We start from the raw sequence: 17,249 nt of genomic DNA on the forward strand, positions 1-17,249 counted from the left end.
TTTCGTGGTTTGTACGCTTTTGCGGCAGCGGTTTTCCTCCGCATAGAGAAATCCGAGGGCTTGCGGCAAGGTGGTACCCTCTGTCGGAGGGGGAGTCAGCTTCGCACAGCGGAGGAGCAAGTACTCCACAGCACGGTGTTAGAAGTATAGGTGGACCGACGGCGCCTCCGGAAGCGGCGAACTTTTGTCCGCAGGGCCCTAGATGGCGCTACACTACTGGTGGCTCAAGAGCGGTATCAGGCGTGGTCGCTTCGGAGCCGCGACCGCCCCTCGAAATGAATAAAAAAACTGTGCGTTCGCGCTATAACGAGCGCAAAAATAAATAAATAAATAATAGCTTCGAATAAATCGAAATTTGGACGATACAGCCGCTACCTGTTGAATATGTTGAATTTGCCACCGCGAAGGTTGGCGGTGGCAAATTCAACATATGCTTTCCTCATTCGGACAATTAAAGATATGACAGTGACGTCACGCTGAAATATGACAAAAATTAGTTCTATTTGTAGAAGTATAGTTTAGATAGTTAGAAAAAATACCGCATTAGCCGTAGTATTACAACAGAAAATGCACAGTGTCTTTGCTGTCGCGAACATTCGAAGTAATTTGCGGTCGTTGATCGCGGATAAAAAAATGTGTCACGAATACGACTGTTTAGCTGGTCGTGCATAAAATACTGAATTTTAGCGAATGCCAGCAGCTAAGTTTGAGGCACCGACGAAGGATATGAAAAAGCATCCTGGTTTGGCACTGCGAGAAGGGGAGACATTATGAATGGTGGATATATGTTTCCGATTCTTCTCTGTTGCCAACTGAGGAATATATTTCATTGTTTATGTCTCGCATAGTCACCCGAAGACAGCGTTACTACTTCGTCTTTCAAGGAACACGTCGATCGCGGTGTGCGGAGTCTTTACGAGCGTAGCCTGTCAACCGCGATGGTACACCGATTACGGTACTCGGCTGCTGACCGAAGTTCCCTAGTTCGATCCCAGCCGCGGCGGTCGCATTTTGATGGAGGCGGCGTGCTAGAGACCCGTGTACTCTACGATGTCAGTGCATGTTAAATAACACCACATTGCCGAAATTTGTGGAGCTCTGCTACGGCGTCCCTCATAATCATAACGTGGTTTCAGCACGTAAAACCCCATATATTCTCATTGTTAACAAGCGTAGCTTTCGCACAGAGAGAGAAAGACTGCAAACGCACGTAGGTGTTAAAAAAAAAACGGGCCAACTCACGGCGTGGATGAACTCAAGACGATGAACTCAAAACGAACTCAATACTTCGTCGGCACGGCGTCATTAGCCAGAGCCGCCTTCGTGATGTGCTCACAAGAACGTGCCCATTGTACACTGCTTCCCACGTCTTCGTTATGTACCTCGGCTTGAAGTGCTTCTCGCACACGTAATCAGTCGACTGCAGCACGCGGTCCTTGCGCGGAATCGCATGGCGCCAAACATTCAGGCGTTCCGCATCTCAGGGTGCAGAAAAATCGACTTTTCAGTGCAGGTCTTGTACACAGAGTTGCACCGCGGCACAAAACACTTTTTGCCCATTTCACGGCTTTCTCACTCGAATAGCATGACCTGCCATCGCACAACAAGAATTAAACGAGGAAGCAATGTGGCCACAACTGCTTCGTCACCGTGGCTTGGTCGGAAGAGAGGCCGGCGCGCGCCGCTGTGAGCCTCTTGACTGCTCCTGCCACCTCGCGGCGTGACGGCGCGGAGGAACCGAAGTTCGACGCAGCGAGCGCACGGCGCCGGTGCTGCGTCGTTCCACCTGTACTTCTAACACCGTGCTCCACAGTCTCCCGCTCGCCACCGTAGGACGTGCACACCGCCGCGCGCATCTCGGGGGCGCAATCAAACCGACTTCGACAGTGTCCAACGGGACGGAACGTTCAATTTAGATGAGATAAACGCGCCCTAGTTTAAAATTTCTCAGACAACCAACTCATTCATCGGGTTAAGATAGATAGAGTACATTATTTTCCTGTTGCTGGCTCACTGTGCCGCCTGTCTCAAATGTGTTTCATGACCCGCAATGAGCTTGTCCGAGGTGGACAGTATGACGCCTAGATAGCGGTATTCCTCCAGTGTGGGCAGCTCCTCGCCATTTGGTAGCACCAGAGCAGCCTCGGCCCGATCACCAGAGAACTGGAGCACCGCTGACTTCTTCGGATTGAAGGCCAGGCCTAAGGTGTCAATGTGGTTGGCTGATATGTCAACCAGAAGCTGTAGTTGCGCCTTATTTTCGGCCAGTAGCACGAGGTCGTCCGCGAAAACAAGGCCGGGGAGTGTCCAAGTCGTTGGGGTGCTGTTGTATGAACAGCTGAGCTTGAACCCTACACCTGACTCCAGGAAGGCATGTTCTAGACCCGCTGTATACAGCATATACAGCAGTGGGGAAAGAGGACATCCCTGTTTCAGTCCCCGCTGTACTGTCAGTGGGCGTGTGCGTGTGCCAGCAAAGGTGGCTCTCTTTTCCATAGCCTCCTGCCGGAGCCGATCGCGGAGGCCAAGCCTCTTGCCGCGCGTTGCGACCAGGCGCAGTGGGAGAGCGCTCGACACCGCACCTCTTAGTCACGTGACATCACGTCACCGGCTGCTTGAAGGCAGCTGTGACAGCTTTGTGTGTTTACAAGGGACCAATGCGAGAGGCGCTGACCACTGTATGCCGAAAAGGAGGAGACAACAGGCGAGGGAAGGGCAGCGCGTTCGTGGTTCACGCTGGTTCATTTTCCAGGCACTGAATGATAGGAGCCGTTGCTCAAAGTTGTCTAGATCTCCCTCATATTCAATTTAAAAAAATCCACGCAGAATCTCCTGTGGGAGTAGTCCAAGTGATGCGTAAGCGTTGCATTTTGTTGTAGGCAGCGACTTTCATCTTCTCTCCAGCACTCGTGCGCGGCCATGGGACAGCGTCTCGAACGTGCTGCCCCATGGGCCACGCACGAATGCCACGGGCAGGGCCTCGAACGTGCTGTCCCATGGCCGCGCATCCCGCGACCACTGAAACGCGTGTTTGGCAGCTAAATTGCGCAAAGTTCGAATTCTCTAGAAGTGTACAGTCCTCCCTGTCGCCTTTGCATCTTGTCCTGCAGAGGGCTTTTGTTCCACTTCCACGGAGTTCAACGAAGCCTTCATAGAAGGTGTTATCTTGCTACATTCGTTTTGTAATCTAACACTCGCCTTCGGAGCGTGAGGGCCCGAGTGGAAACAAACCCAAGCACCGGAGTGAAAGCTTCTTGCTCCTTTATATCGGCGATCGTTTTATGTGACAGACAGACGGACAGACAGTTTTCTCGTTGAGTCGGCAATGGCTGCGAAGGTATACATGGCGTCCTTCCCCAGTCTTCCCCATTCATCTCACTAGGACTGCTCAACGATCGACATTAACGCCACCAACGGCGTGGTGGACGCCGATTCGCGAAGTCTTCGCCGTGTTCGTGCTGCACGCTCGACGGCGGAATAGTATGAGAACAGAACCAGGCATGTAGTCAGGCGGCGCCGTATAAATATGTATATCCATGCCATGGAATGCCCCCGCCGAAATAACGGCCGGAATTGTTCGAGTGCGCTCCTCGAGGCTGTGGCTGCCGCAGTTATAGCGCGCGCCAAAGGTGAGAAGCCGCGCAGTGCTTGGCTTAAAGGCCAACTCCGGCGATTTTTTGGCCATGTCAAAGTAATGGTGCTTTTATGTTCCTGAGACGCTCCTGTTACGGGCCCGATAGCAGAAATACTCGGCAAATTGGAGAATAATTTTAAATAAGCAAAAAAGCGCAACACCGAAACCGAAACCCAACGGAGTGTACTGTCTACGTGTGACGTAGACATTGTTACGAACGAACCGGAAGTCGTGCAAGGCATGCCGGTCACGCCGGCGCAGAGTATGAAAACTGTGACAGCCGAGACGACCAGCGAAGCGCCGGCCAAACCAACGCTGTCTGTCGCCTTGTGCACAGCAGACGCTCGCTGTAGCGGCCTAAGCACCGAAGTTAGCGGTGCCCTCTGCTGCGTCACTTCCGCCGCCTTGCCAATACTGACGTCACAGACGCTATGTTGCCAATAATTGTGGGAAGCCAGGAGGGCGTTTGCAGACAATCTTTAAAATTCATTGCCAACAATCTGCGCATGTCTCAAGCCTGTAATTTGGCATAAATGACGGAAACGTGCAAAGGAACGTACCCAGCGAATTTCACTGAGATCCATCGACCTCGAAAAATCGCCGGAGTTGGCCTTTAACGCCAATATCCGCACTTGGGCTTGATCGCTCTTGGATTACGCGTATTCGGTTTCATATACGTACGTCATGCATATCGGGCTTATATGGCGGAACCACTGCTGTATCTGTATTTTGTGACGGTATTTTCTATATATACTTCTAATCACTTATTGCCCCAAGTGGCCAGTCGGGGTGATATGTAGTGGCTGTGCGGTAAGCGCCCGAGCTGGTAAAAAAAAAAACAAAAAAAAAAACATGCAGATCACTGCGAAGTATGGTCATGGCGGCAGTATTTTGTAGGAATTCTTTTTCTCCGATTCCAGTCATGCGTGACGATCCGTTCCACCCAGTGACCAATACCAGTGATGCGGAAGCGCGTGGAGTTGCGCAACCAATGACAAAGGGGCACGAAGAACGAAAAGAGAAAACAGACTTTACAAAACGCGGCTCCAGCCAGGTCCCTTACTTCGGCTTTGCCTAACCATTACGCGTCTCTGCGCAGACGTGACGCAAGAACGGCGAAAATAAGCAAATTCCTAAAAAACCTAGAAAAAAAATCTGCGCTCGATACAACAAAAATTTACAAAAAAAAGCTCCAAAAGTGAGCCCGACGCTTGCAAAATATGTAAAAGTATCGTCGCGTTTTTTTTTTTTTTTTCCTTTTGCCAACGTCGCACTGATAGAGAACGAAACTATTGAAATAAACGTCTCTGGTCCAGACTTATCGATTGCCAGTGAAATAAAGTAAGCCTGTTCCTTTGAAGTTGGTGCAAGTTTGCGTTAAGAGCGCGAAGGTCACTTCGCTCACTGCAGCGGCCGCTTTTGCGAAAGGAGCGCGCTGCTCACACAGAAATAAGTTACAACTGTGACAGTTAGTTCGCGCTCATCCTGTGTACGTTCGTTCAGTGCGCCATTTCTGCTTGAGCAGCGCGTTGCAAGTTTCGAGCTGCTTGCCGTTCTTCGCGTGACATTACAATCTGTTGCTGTAGCATTCATTCCTTCGCGCTTGGGACGAAATAATGCACAACAAACGCTCAACTACGTCTGTGAAGACACGTTTCACTTTCGTGTTATACCGATTCCTATGACAGAGGGATCATCCATGTTTTTTTTTTTTTTTTTTTTTAGAATGATCCATACTCTTCGTTGATTTTTGAAGGCGCAATAGTTCTACCGGGCCGAGAAAGCAAGCAACGGCGGTGACATTTTTACTACAAAGCAAGCTAAGGAGGCTTTTAAAAACAAAAACAACAACAACAAAAACTCGCGGCAATGCTGCAGAATCGCTCTACAGCTCGGTTCTAGAGTAGTTAAAAATTCGAGGACTGTGTTTCCTCGTTTACAAATGAATGAATGAATGAATGAATGAATGAATGAATGAATGAATGAATGAATGAATGAATGAATATCCTTACACAAAAGGCTTTAAACAGTGAAAAGACTGAAGGGCGCTTTCGAAAGAAAGGATCCTTTAATCCTTTCACCAGGGGACGCCATTGGGCAATACACTCGAACACGTCTACTACCACCGCCCGTAATACGAAAAACAGAGACACGGATCAGAACTCACCTGACACCGGACTCTTCAGCCTTTGGTGACCTCGAGAGTACCGCCAGCGTGTGTAGTACCTGCGATGAAATTGCGGACCATGAGCGTCTTCAAGAAAAAAAAAAAAAACGAACTCGCAATGAATTTGAAACAACTTTAATATCACAAATTGGGGTCGCCGGCACGTCATTGTTATTTAGATTTCTTTTTCGCATTTCTCAATTGGCTACTTAACTTTATAACAACGAGCAGTTAGTAAAACAGACGTGACTTTTCAACAGCGCTTCGCCGCAAGAAAAAAAACGAAAACAAAGAAAAGTCAGAATTTGCGCTTTCCATACGCTCAATTGTCTGGAATGGCAACTGCACTTGACATTCCAGTTACTAGGGAGAGAGGAAATGGTGGCTGATACGGCAGTCGTCGTTAGGAACTCAACAGTGAAAGCAACATCGAAAATGAGATGCACTGCAGAGTGTACGGACCGGAAGAGTGCACTAACATACCATGATGCACGCAATTCGGAGAAGCTACAAGCGACCGCCAATCTGACTGAAGCTGCTGCGCTACTTACACGATACACGGTCCACAACTGCTGTCGCAATAAATGAGTTCAGAACTGAAGAAGTATGCGGCTTTTATACATACACGTGTATGCAATTTATCATTCACAGGCTTTGTGGACCCACGATAACATCTCCTGCATTCATTTAAATCCAGCAAATTGAAACACACAGTGCTTCAAAACGCATAGCGCGCTGTTATCCATACTTGCGTTTTGAGTTCGGTACTTTTACTGTGCATTAGCTGTGACGTGCCCTGCGCTATACGCTGTCGCGAAGAGCTGTTTGATGAAAGGTAGCCCAGCGGCCACCACTTCGCGCTTCCTGAGACACGGCCACACAATGTCTGCGCGACCACCAGAGGTATATAGCAACGCGGCCTTCTATACGCACCTTTCTGAAGTCCCCATACTCGAACAGCATGTTGGGCTCGAAAAGGTCGCTGTTGCTGAGGTTGAAGACATTCTTGCAGGTCTGCAGAAACGTCCTGATGTTTTTCAGGCAGAGGAACTGCATTAGAAAAAAAAATGATAAGATGCATACTCATGATAACATTGTACACTCACTTTCTCATTTCACACCTGCTTAAACACACACACACACACACACACACACACACACACACACACACACACACACACACACACACACACACACACACACACACACACACACACACACACACACACACACACACGATTAATTAACAGACTGAGTTACCCCACTCTAACGAGTGGGCCACCATGAGTGGTGCAGCAATCGCGAATTAAATATTGAACACATTGATTTTCTTTGACACATGTGGACGCCTGTACAATAAAATGCACTTTTACAGCGAAAGCTGTTATGAGATCATTTCACCGGCCGTTTTTGGCGCCGTAGTTGTCCGCCGCCGCCGCCGGTGTCCGTGACCAGTATCGCTCGAAATAAGAAAAAAAAAAACGAAATAAGAAAAAATTCCAGGATGGAACGAGGTTCGAACCTGGGCCCTCTGCGTGGGAGCCCAGTATTCAACCTCTGAGCCATTCAGGTGCTTGGAACTGCTATGCGAAAAGGTCCTATACAGACTTCATGTCGGGAAGGAACCACATTAGCATATGCAATATAGCGTGGTAGAGAGTAAAATATGCACCAAGCGTCGCGCAACGCGTCGCACAACGCGAATTCTGTAACCAGGCGTCACGCAATGCTAATTGCGCAATGAGTAGGTTGCTGAATGCTTCCAACCCATTACAAAGGACTCTGCCATAATTCTTCATCGTCGTCAGGCACAGCATCAACAAAGTGCGCATAATGCCTTACATGCGTTTAGCAGGTACCACGGCTCTTCGTAGAATGACGAAAAATGGCCCAGTGCCTGCTGCCCTACTTCTCAAACATTACAATGATTTATAGCGTAGTGGGTTCCTCGCAAGTGCACTTGTAGTAGTTGTCAAGGAAGCCCATAAGCGCATGATCCATTTCCTCGGGGTCTCAGATAAATTACAGTGATTTAGAGCGTAGTGGGTTTCTCGCAAGTGCACTTGTATTGGTTGCCAAGGAAGCCCATAAGCGGATGTTCCATTTCCTCGGGGTCTCAGTAAAATTACAATGATTTAGAGCGTAGTGGGTTCCTCGCAAGTGCACTTGTATTGGTTGCCAATGAAGCCCATCAGGGCATGATCCATTTCCTTGGGGTCTCAGTAAAATTACAATGATTTAGAGCGTAGTGGGTTCCTCGCAAGTGCATTTGTATTGGCTGCCAAAGAATCCCATAAGCGCATGATCCATTTACTTGGGATCTCAGTAAAGTTCTTCACCCCACCCCGTCTCTCTCCCACGGCAACGTATGTTATACAGCATGACGGGAAAGGGAAATAGCAACCGGGCGTCACCCAATGCAAATTACTTAACTGGTGGGCCATTTAAAGCTTCCAACCCATTACAAAGGACTGACCTATAATTCTTCATCATCAGTCGTCGCGTCAACAAAGTGCACATAATGCCTTACAGACGTGCGGCTGGTGCCTCGCTTCTCCGCAGAGTGACGAATAATGGCTTAGTAGGTGCTTCCCAACTTCACAAAAATTGTGATTTATGGCGTAGTGGGTATCTTTCTAGTGTACTTGTATTGTAGCCCCAAGAGAGCTGACAACGGGCTCTAGAAACACCGCTCTTCCAGCTTTCGCTGTGACTGTGCTGCGGTTTCAGCGCAGGCCTGGCGTTTTTTTTTTTTTTTTCATGGCGTTTCTATCGCCACCAAGCGACAGCAAGCTTGTGCTCAGCAGCGCAGCTCTGCAGTTCAATAAGGCTGAGAGCTGGGCTAGTTGGTGACTGATCATTATGCCTATATGGCATAATGGTCTATATGGTGTCGTGTCCTTTCTGTTTCTTTTGTCCCCGTCGAAAGTGCGCTACCTAACCATATAGGCATAATGATCAGCAACTCTGCAGCTATCGGGACACATCGAAGGGCCCTCTGGGGGCGTTGAAAATTTGTGGACTGTAAGCAAAGGGAAGACATACTCGCTTTAATTTTTTTTTTAAGTCAACCAATGTAACATACAGCGGATGTACGGACATTAGCAAATGTTACTGAATGTTAAGAGTAACAAGCAAGTGCAAGTAAAAATCCTCGTTCATGAGAATCGCACATTCATGCAAGCAAGAGGACGCGAGACGTTGCAAATGAATTGCATGTAATGGGAGTGGAGAGCGTTCAAGCTCCTGTTATAGAGCACGACAATGGAAAAATGAAGGGGAGGGGGTGACACGCACTGCGGGAATCAATGCTACGCGACTTGTTTTTCTTTTTTAATTGGTATTTGGCTGCACCCAACATAGTTTGGGATGACGAAAAGCGTTACCAAGTGGACAATGTATTTCTATTGAGATAACAGCTCTCATGCGAGCATGAGTATGACTCAGGCTTCCATAAGAGCTGTTCTCATGCTATGCTCGCATGAGAGCATGCGTAGACTGTGTGACTTGCATTCTGGCCAAGCTTAAGGCACGCCTATTGTCGGGTGCAGGGGCGTAGCCAGGGGGGGGGGCTTATGGGGCTTCAGCCCCCCCCCCCAAAATTTTTCGTGCTCTCATACACCACCAACCAGCGGCGTCACCCGGGTGGTGGGATTTATTGGGCTTCAGCCTGATTATCATTTATTTAATTATTTATCTTTTTATGACCCTCAAAATGTTAGCAGAAGCAAGTTTGATATCGGGCTGTACACAGATGGCTCAAAAGTGGATGATGACACAAAACATCAACTGCTAGCTTCTCCTTGGATTCCTCCGCCATGCTATATGTTTAAGTCTATGAACGATTTTAAGAAGAAACGAATGTTTACGTGGCTTGGCTGGACAGGTACCGATGGCTTAGCTTCTCAGCGCTTCAAGAGGGTGCGTTTTGCCGAGTGTGTGTCCTTTTTAGCAGAAGTGAGATTGGCAAGGGCCAACATGCGCGCACTAAGGCCCTCGTATCCAATCCATTTCAAAAGTGGAAGCACGCCCTCGAAGTCTTCGGTGCACATGAAGTCACTAAATATCACACTGACGCTCATCTGGTAGCCGATAGTTTTCTTCAGACCTTCTCAGGATGTGTGCCCAGTGTTGTTGATCAGCTGGACCATGGCAGGCAAATTCAAATAAGAGAGATCCGAAGGAAGTTACAGCCTATTGTTGACACAGTTCTCTTTTGCGGGTGGCAAGGTGTGGCTCTCCGTGGACACAGAGACAGTGGTCCCATGGATTCAAGCACAGCCTCCTCTACAAATACAGGCAACTTCAAAGAGCTGCTTCGCATGCGCGCGGATTGTGGCGACACAGATAAAAAAAAAAGCATTTGGAAAGTTGCCCAAATAAGGCCTCATATTTTAGTTTATATCCACATTATAGAAATCTCTGCTGCAATCATCAAGGAAAGCCTAGTCGCAAAAGTAAACGCTGCAGGCTGCTTCTCCGTACTTGCTGATGAAACGGCGGATGTTGCGGGTATCGAGCAGCTTACTGTTTGTGCAAGGTACCTTAATAAGGATGCGAACGGAATCGAAGAAGTGTTCTTAGGCTTTGTGCCAATTCACGACCAAATGGCCGGGCCCTGGCCGACACCATCATAAGGCTCCTTATAGAAATGGGAATTAACATGCAGCATCTCCGTGGTCAAGGCTACGGTGGTGCAAGTTCGATGGCCGACAAAACGAATGGTGTTCAAGCTGCTGTCCGTGAGAAATATCCAGCCGCACTCTATGTATTCACTGCGCGTGCCACTCCCTTTATCTAGTTGTGTGTGCAGCATGCTCCATCACAGACATTCGAAACTGTTTTGGGACTCTGAAGGCGACGTCAGCCTTTTTCCGTAAATCTTCTAGCCGCTCACACGTTTTGCGAAAAGTGATAAGTTTGAGCTGTCCTGAGCCTACAAGGCAGCGCCTTTTGGGACTATGCGAAACGCGCTGGGCCGAGAAGCACGATGCAGTGCTTTCACTTGTGAGCCTCTTTCAGCCGTTGATCGCAGCACTAGAGGAGACTGAGTTTAACGGAAATGGCGAAAGTCCAGTGCAGGCAAACAGTCTAATGTTGGCACTCTCACGGCCGCTACATAAAAAAAAACAGGTGCGGCCTGCTGCGTCGCGTCGCCGTGAATGGGCGAGCGCGGGTCGGCTGAGCGGCAGCTGCTTTGGATGAGGGCGCCACAAGCACGGTCTGCACGAGTCTGGCGAATGGGCGGGGCAGTGACGTCGCAGCGCGGCGATGACGCTGTTCACGTCACCGACACGCCTCCGCTCCGGCGGCGTCCGCCATATATAGTCTTTCCGCGCGACGGGCGCACGGATGAGGCTATGTACGCGCTGTTTATTCGTGAAATCTAGCGCTACTAAACAAATTGCGAAAGCGAAATTGTGCAAGAACGTTGTTATACAAATTTAATGAAGAATATGGTGTGAATTAGACGTGTCCAAATAATCGTGAAACTGAGTTGTGCACGCCGATTTGAGTCCACGACGTTCTACGATACGCGCTGTGCTTTTAGAGCGCAGCTCTTAGGCGTCTGTTCCTGCGTTGTTCGGCATCGCCGTTGGCGTAGTCGGCGTAACCGATAGAGCGAACGAGGACGAAAGACAGCGAACGTGGATTCTGTCGATATCACGAGCCACTGCATCGCTTTCTTCCTCCGTCATGCGTGCTCGCCCTTCGGTCGGAGCTCGTGCGCACGCAGGGCTGGTGGGTGCGCTGCTACTGTCTCGCTTGTCGTGACGGGGATGTCGATGACGCCTGCAATGCACGGAGTGGCGTGCGTAGCACTCGAGCACTGACAGTTTCTGTGGCAATATGTAACGAATGTTCCAATGCGGATAGCCAGAAATTCAAACACAGTTCGCGTTGCCTCAACACAAAGCTGCGCTCAGAATTCGCATGACGGATTATCGTGATCATCGGTGACTTTTCGAGCTATGAAGATCTGTGGGTTTGCGTCTATGTTTTTTTTTTTAAATGCGAAGCATTTCTTAGCGAACTTTTGCGACTTTGAGCGTATCTATCTGTCTATCTACCTATCTAGCCGCCTACGAATTTGTGCTCTCCTGGCCGTTTCGTTCATGGGGTGTACACCAAAATTGGTATGGCATAATGTGACTGTATGACAAACATAAATGACTGGTCATAACATGAAAATCATGACATGCATGTCATGTACAGCATGATTTACATGCCACAGTCTTGGTGCTCTTGCGGCCGTTTCGTTAATTTGATATTTACCAAAATTGGTATGGCTTGACAAGAGTGTATGGCGAACATAAATAACAGGAGTTATTATGAAAATCATGACACGCGTGTCATGTACAGCATGACTTACGTGCCACGCTCATGGAGCGCGCTGGTGGCCGTTTCGCTTGCTTGATATACACCAAAATTGGTAGTGCGCGACATGACTGTGTGACGAACATAAATAACGGGAGTTAATGTGAATGTCATGACACGCGTGACATGTACAGCATGACTTACGTGCCACGCTCATGGTGCGATGGCGGCGGCCGTTCCGCCAGATTGATATACACCAAAATTGGTATTGCGTGATGTGACTCTGTGACGAGCATATACAACAGGTGTGATTTTTTGAACATGTCACGTGACAAGTGTTACGTGAGAATCATTGCATACCACGCCGAAAAAATCTGTGCACGCGTTCTGGCAGCAAAGAAGATAAAGAAGAGGACGGATTGCGTGCCGGTTCATGATGATGACAATTTTTATTCGCCACTAACGGGGATTCTCCAAGCTTAAACAGCTCTGCTTTTAAAAGAAACAGAGATACCAGCGCACGTAATTGTATTAAGGCCACAAAACCGCAAAAGCGGGCGTACACAAGCGGCTTGGGGATCTCGAGCCCTAAAATTCCCTCTTAGAGAATTTTAGTGCCGGGACCCCAAAGTGCCTTGCGTCGGTAAGCCCCTTACGTTTCTTTGTATAGTCATGGGTGCGGCTGAGTGTACAAGGGAACGTAAGAGGGTGAATAAGGAAGCGGCTTGAAGTCCCCGGCACTAAAACTCTCTAATAAGAAAGAAAAAAGAAACTCACAGGGTCCCTTATGCATTCGCCTAAGACCACTCGAAGGCGAAAGCCGTCTTCCTTTTCTTCAGTTGATGTATTGTTCCTCACGCCACCCCCTCCCCCCTCGAAAGCTTTGTGACCTAACATTGTTTTGCACTGCCTCCAAGATCGGAGGCACTGCCATCTTTCTACACCACATCTGGTCATTTGCTGACTTCATCGCGTGAAGTCGCGTTATTCGACGTCATGGTGACATCACAATCTTTGGTTGTATGGTCACGTCATTACGCGATGATTTTTGACATCCCTCGTGTTGACGCTGCCGACGCGGGACGCCGACGCCGCGGACGCCGGCGGTCAATTTTCGCGTTTGCGGAGGCATTTCAGGTTTCGTCAGACCAGGTGCAGGGCCCCCAGTAGACGCGTGTTAAATGAAAACAATACCTCGTTCGGCTAGTCTGATAGCGGACATCCTGTTGGTTTACTTTACAAAATAATTTTTCTGCTCAACTTCTTCGCGCTCTATACTTCCTAATCACGAAATTTCATTGAAGAGCTTCCTGCACGAGCACAGCCGTCGTGCACTATACGTGCATGACTAAAAAGCGCAAGGCACATTCGCTTAGCACAGAGGCGCAGATTAATTTACATGCGCGAATTAAACGTGAAACTGGTAGCATGTACACAAGCGGCAACACAGCGGTAAATGACATCATAGGCTGACAGCCACAGAAACGCAGACCACGTACATAACGTACAACACATGCCAGGTAACCACCGCAGCTGACGCGCGGCTGCATTAACCTGCGATATCGAAATAAGTCTTCCCCTCACAACATCACGGTAACATCCCAAGCTCGTGCTTACGTAATTACGTAAACGCAACACATCACGCTGGACACTTACAGCGCGATCGCTGCAAAATTTCAGTCTGCCCAAGCGATCGAAACGCGAACCATAAAACTCCTTTTTTTCAGCGTGACAAAATTATTTTTGAAGTTTGTGCGCCTGAAAGGGCCCCATTGCACAACAAATAAGTGTATGTTAATGGTACGTTGTTTATGATACCAGCAATATTCAAGCTAAATACTCAAGTACGTATCTCTCATAGCACGGAGCAGTCGGTCGGGGTCCATTTCCTGCGTCTGATGTTTCTGATCCAAAGGCGTCGTCGCTTCTTTTCCTTGGGAAGCCTAAAAGGCGGAAACCCTGCGCGCTGCTGTTTGAACAGCCAACCGCAACAGCAGCCCATCGCACGCAATAAATTCACGCTTGAATGCGAGGAGCAGTAGCCACGAATACGCGCGGCTTCGTACAAAGCTTCGTAACCTACGCGCGCTCCTCAGCGATCGTGTAAGCAGTGTAAGCGTGGCGCGCCGGCGTCTCTCCGTCGCGGCAGCGCCGGACTCCGCGCCGCGCTGTCGGCACTACCGCCCGCCGCCGCCGGCGAGGAGAGAGGGTTTACGTCACAAGAAGAGGGCGGCGCTCGGAGAGCGGCGAGATGAAACAATCGCCAAACTCTCCCGAAGGGTATATATGGCTCTGGGTCTGCAAGGCAGACGCTAGTTCGTGTTACTATGTGGTCGCCTCAGGATTTATGCATGTCCGTGTGCTTTCTCGTGTCTTTCTTGTGTGTGACCGAGCCTGTGAGCAGCTTGCCTCATGTTTCCTGCGCATGAGTACGGTTTTTTGGTGTGCGCGTGTGTGGCAGACGGTCTTTTTTTAGCGGTGTGATGAGGCGAACCTGTTGTATGCCGCTGTGCAACTCGAACGTGTGAAAAGACGCTACTGTGAAGTACCACGTATTCCCATGCGTTCTACAGTGTCGGGAAGCGTAATATTCGTAACAGAGCACTTCTTTCTGTCACAAAACGAGCGCTAAAACAGCCGCGCGCCGCCGCATCCTGACTACAGCATCAAGCCACTGCGCTGACTGCTACCCCCAACGGTTGCGCGCAACGAAAAAAAGAAAGGCAAGCATCAAAAGGCGCCCGGGGCGAACCGCTACCCTCTCCACCGAGAACGCCGTCGCGGTCGCGACAGCCTAACAGCCACGCAGATCGGGAGAATTCAAGAAATCAAAGTGGAACCGACCGATTCCGCAGACGAACCGGCGAGACGAATCCCTTTCCCCTAGCTGTCGCTGCGCTACGTGCTACGAGCCGAACAATCACTTGGAGTGTTCGCGAAACCGGGAATGATCCAAACGAGAGACGACGGAGGGTAGGACGGTAGGGTGAAGTCGGCGAAGAAATTATGTTGTTCGTGTGATTCGTGTAGTGCGGTCAGTTGATCTTGGATAATCTAGTGATTACACCGTGGGAGCACTGTTTAGAAGAGTGTCGCCGAATGACGGTGACCAGAGCTGGATATTGTTTGAGTGTTTCATGGAAGAGAAATATACGAGAAACGTTCGAAGAATTGTGGGCTGCACACGTTTGGTGAATATTCAAGGCCTTTAAGTGTTCTTGGATAGTTTATAATGGATGAGAGTGCATTTGTAGCACGGTAAATTTGTTCTTGTTGTTTTATACACCATCTAAGTGATGTTGTGAGTTGTAATTGATACCTGCCGAGTGTGGATGTTTGCGTGGTGCTGGTACTGCCTTAACTGAGAATATATTTTGTTTGTGTTGTCAACTCTTGGCTCTAACTCTTGCTTTGGACCACAACCGGCATTAGTTGGCGCACTAAAAGGACCTACATTTAAATTGTGTGCGCTTTCGTGGTGCGTTTCGGTGGGCCGACAAGTCAGCCCTTGGAACTTTCCCGGCGACTGCCTGTCCATTAACGGGATCAGTGACTGAGTGACACTTTTCATTTCAGTTGAATCAAACGGGCAGCATTCATGGAGAGTATTGAGGCCCACTCTATAAAACATTGGTACTCCAGGGAAAACTGTTCACATATGTGGGGTAATCGGCAGTTCTAATAACGACTTCAATATTCAACCTGTAATGTGCAACTATAAAACGCCTTAACTACGGCCTGATTGGAGTAAGTGTCGGGCGTACAAACGCGGCTGTCGAAGCGCTTCTCCGTGAACAGCTGGACCGTTGTGGTGGCGCCAGAGCGGGCGCAAGAAGAACTAGGCCCCGGACGCCGTTTCGGCGCCACGCAGCAGGCCGCACCTGTTTTTTTATGTAGCGGCCGTGGCACTCTTTTCACCAGCGTTCCTTGTAAGCCTGCATGTGACGGAACACGTGTTAGCACTGACTTTGCCACTGTCAAAGAAGCTGCAGACGAGGAGTATCGACATGAGCGCTGCCATTGACGACATAGAAGTGATACAGCAGACAATTGAAAGTGACCGCAAGAACACGAATGTTTCTTTCTCAAAAATATTTGCACAAATGCAGGCATTGGCAGAAAAACTGAATGTGGAGATCACCAGCCGTCGAGCCGGTGTCCGGAAGCAAAACCTTGGGAGCAATGCATTCGAAAGTGCGGAAGAATATTTTCGCAGACCCCTGTTCATTCCGTTCATGAATCACGTACTAGCCCAGTTAAACCAACGGTTCGAACAGCACAGGACACTTCTAAAGGACTTTTCATTAATTGTATCATCCGCAATACCACCAATGCAAGATGATCGGGAGAAAGGAGCAGAAAATCTCCTGACCGTTTTTGCGCATGACGTCGAAACGAGGGCTGGTTTTGGAGAACTGCGACTATGGTGGACAAAGTGGGCGAACAAAGCAGCAAACCAGAGCCCCGGTACAGGAACCGATGCCCTCTCTCATTGCGACAGCAGGTTCTGTGCGAATGTGTACAAGCTACTCCGGATTCTAGTCACCCTTCCAGTGACCACTGCCAGCGCAGAGGGAACGTTTTCAAGCATGAGGTTACTTAAGAACTACTTACGCTCCACGATGTCTGAGGAACGCATGGTTGGCCAGGCACTTCTGTACGCCCACAGAAATGTCGACATCAGCGTGTCGGAAGTCATTGACCGCTTCGCTAAGCTTCCTCGCCGGGTCAACGTTGTCCTTTGATACCGAGCAGGACAAAAATCAGCGCAAACGAAAGGAAAAGACACTACTGTTCCAGAGTTCAGGTCAATGAGCCCGTAATTCTGACGCAATATTATTGTTCACCACCTTTTAAAACCGTGAAGATTTTGTACCTTTTAGCAGTTAACACTGTGACCTAATATAAACATAAGAATACGGGCATCAGGTGGACATTACCAGCCAATCGACAGCTTCACCTTGTTCACTGAGAGGTCGGCATACGCGGCGTTACCAAACAAATTCAACTATTGGGAAGCCGTACTAACAGCATTGTTTGTTACTTCATTTGTCGTTTTGGTTCTTCATTGCTTTTTGAACTAGAAGCGGCAACCTTCCTTTAATTGAGTGCACAATAGTGGTTCGCACT

At 48.9% G+C, this 17,249-nt stretch overlaps 1 protein-coding gene across 3 annotated transcripts in view; it reads right to left on the reverse strand.

Annotated features, from left to right (window-relative positions):
* The window catches only part of LOC119399346 (protein vav), a 254,133-nt gene that overhangs the window by 89,892 nt on the left and 146,992 nt on the right, over window positions 1–17,249 (reverse strand). For all 3 annotated transcript variants that reach the window (XM_049416844.1, XM_037666168.2, XM_049416846.1), the window contains exons 2-3: window positions 6,735–6,851; window positions 5,802–5,860 (exon numbers count right to left, since the gene is read on the reverse strand). In XM_049416844.1, the coding sequence (XP_049272801.1) occupies window positions 5,802–5,860; window positions 6,735–6,851 (176 nt within the window). The remainder of the gene's footprint in view (window positions 1–5,801; window positions 5,861–6,734; window positions 6,852–17,249) is intronic.

This window comes from Rhipicephalus sanguineus, chromosome 1 (genome assembly GCF_013339695.2).
Source record: "Rhipicephalus sanguineus isolate Rsan-2018 chromosome 1, BIME_Rsan_1.4, whole genome shotgun sequence".
Classification (NCBI taxonomy): domain Eukaryota; kingdom Metazoa; phylum Arthropoda; class Arachnida; order Ixodida; family Ixodidae; genus Rhipicephalus; species Rhipicephalus sanguineus.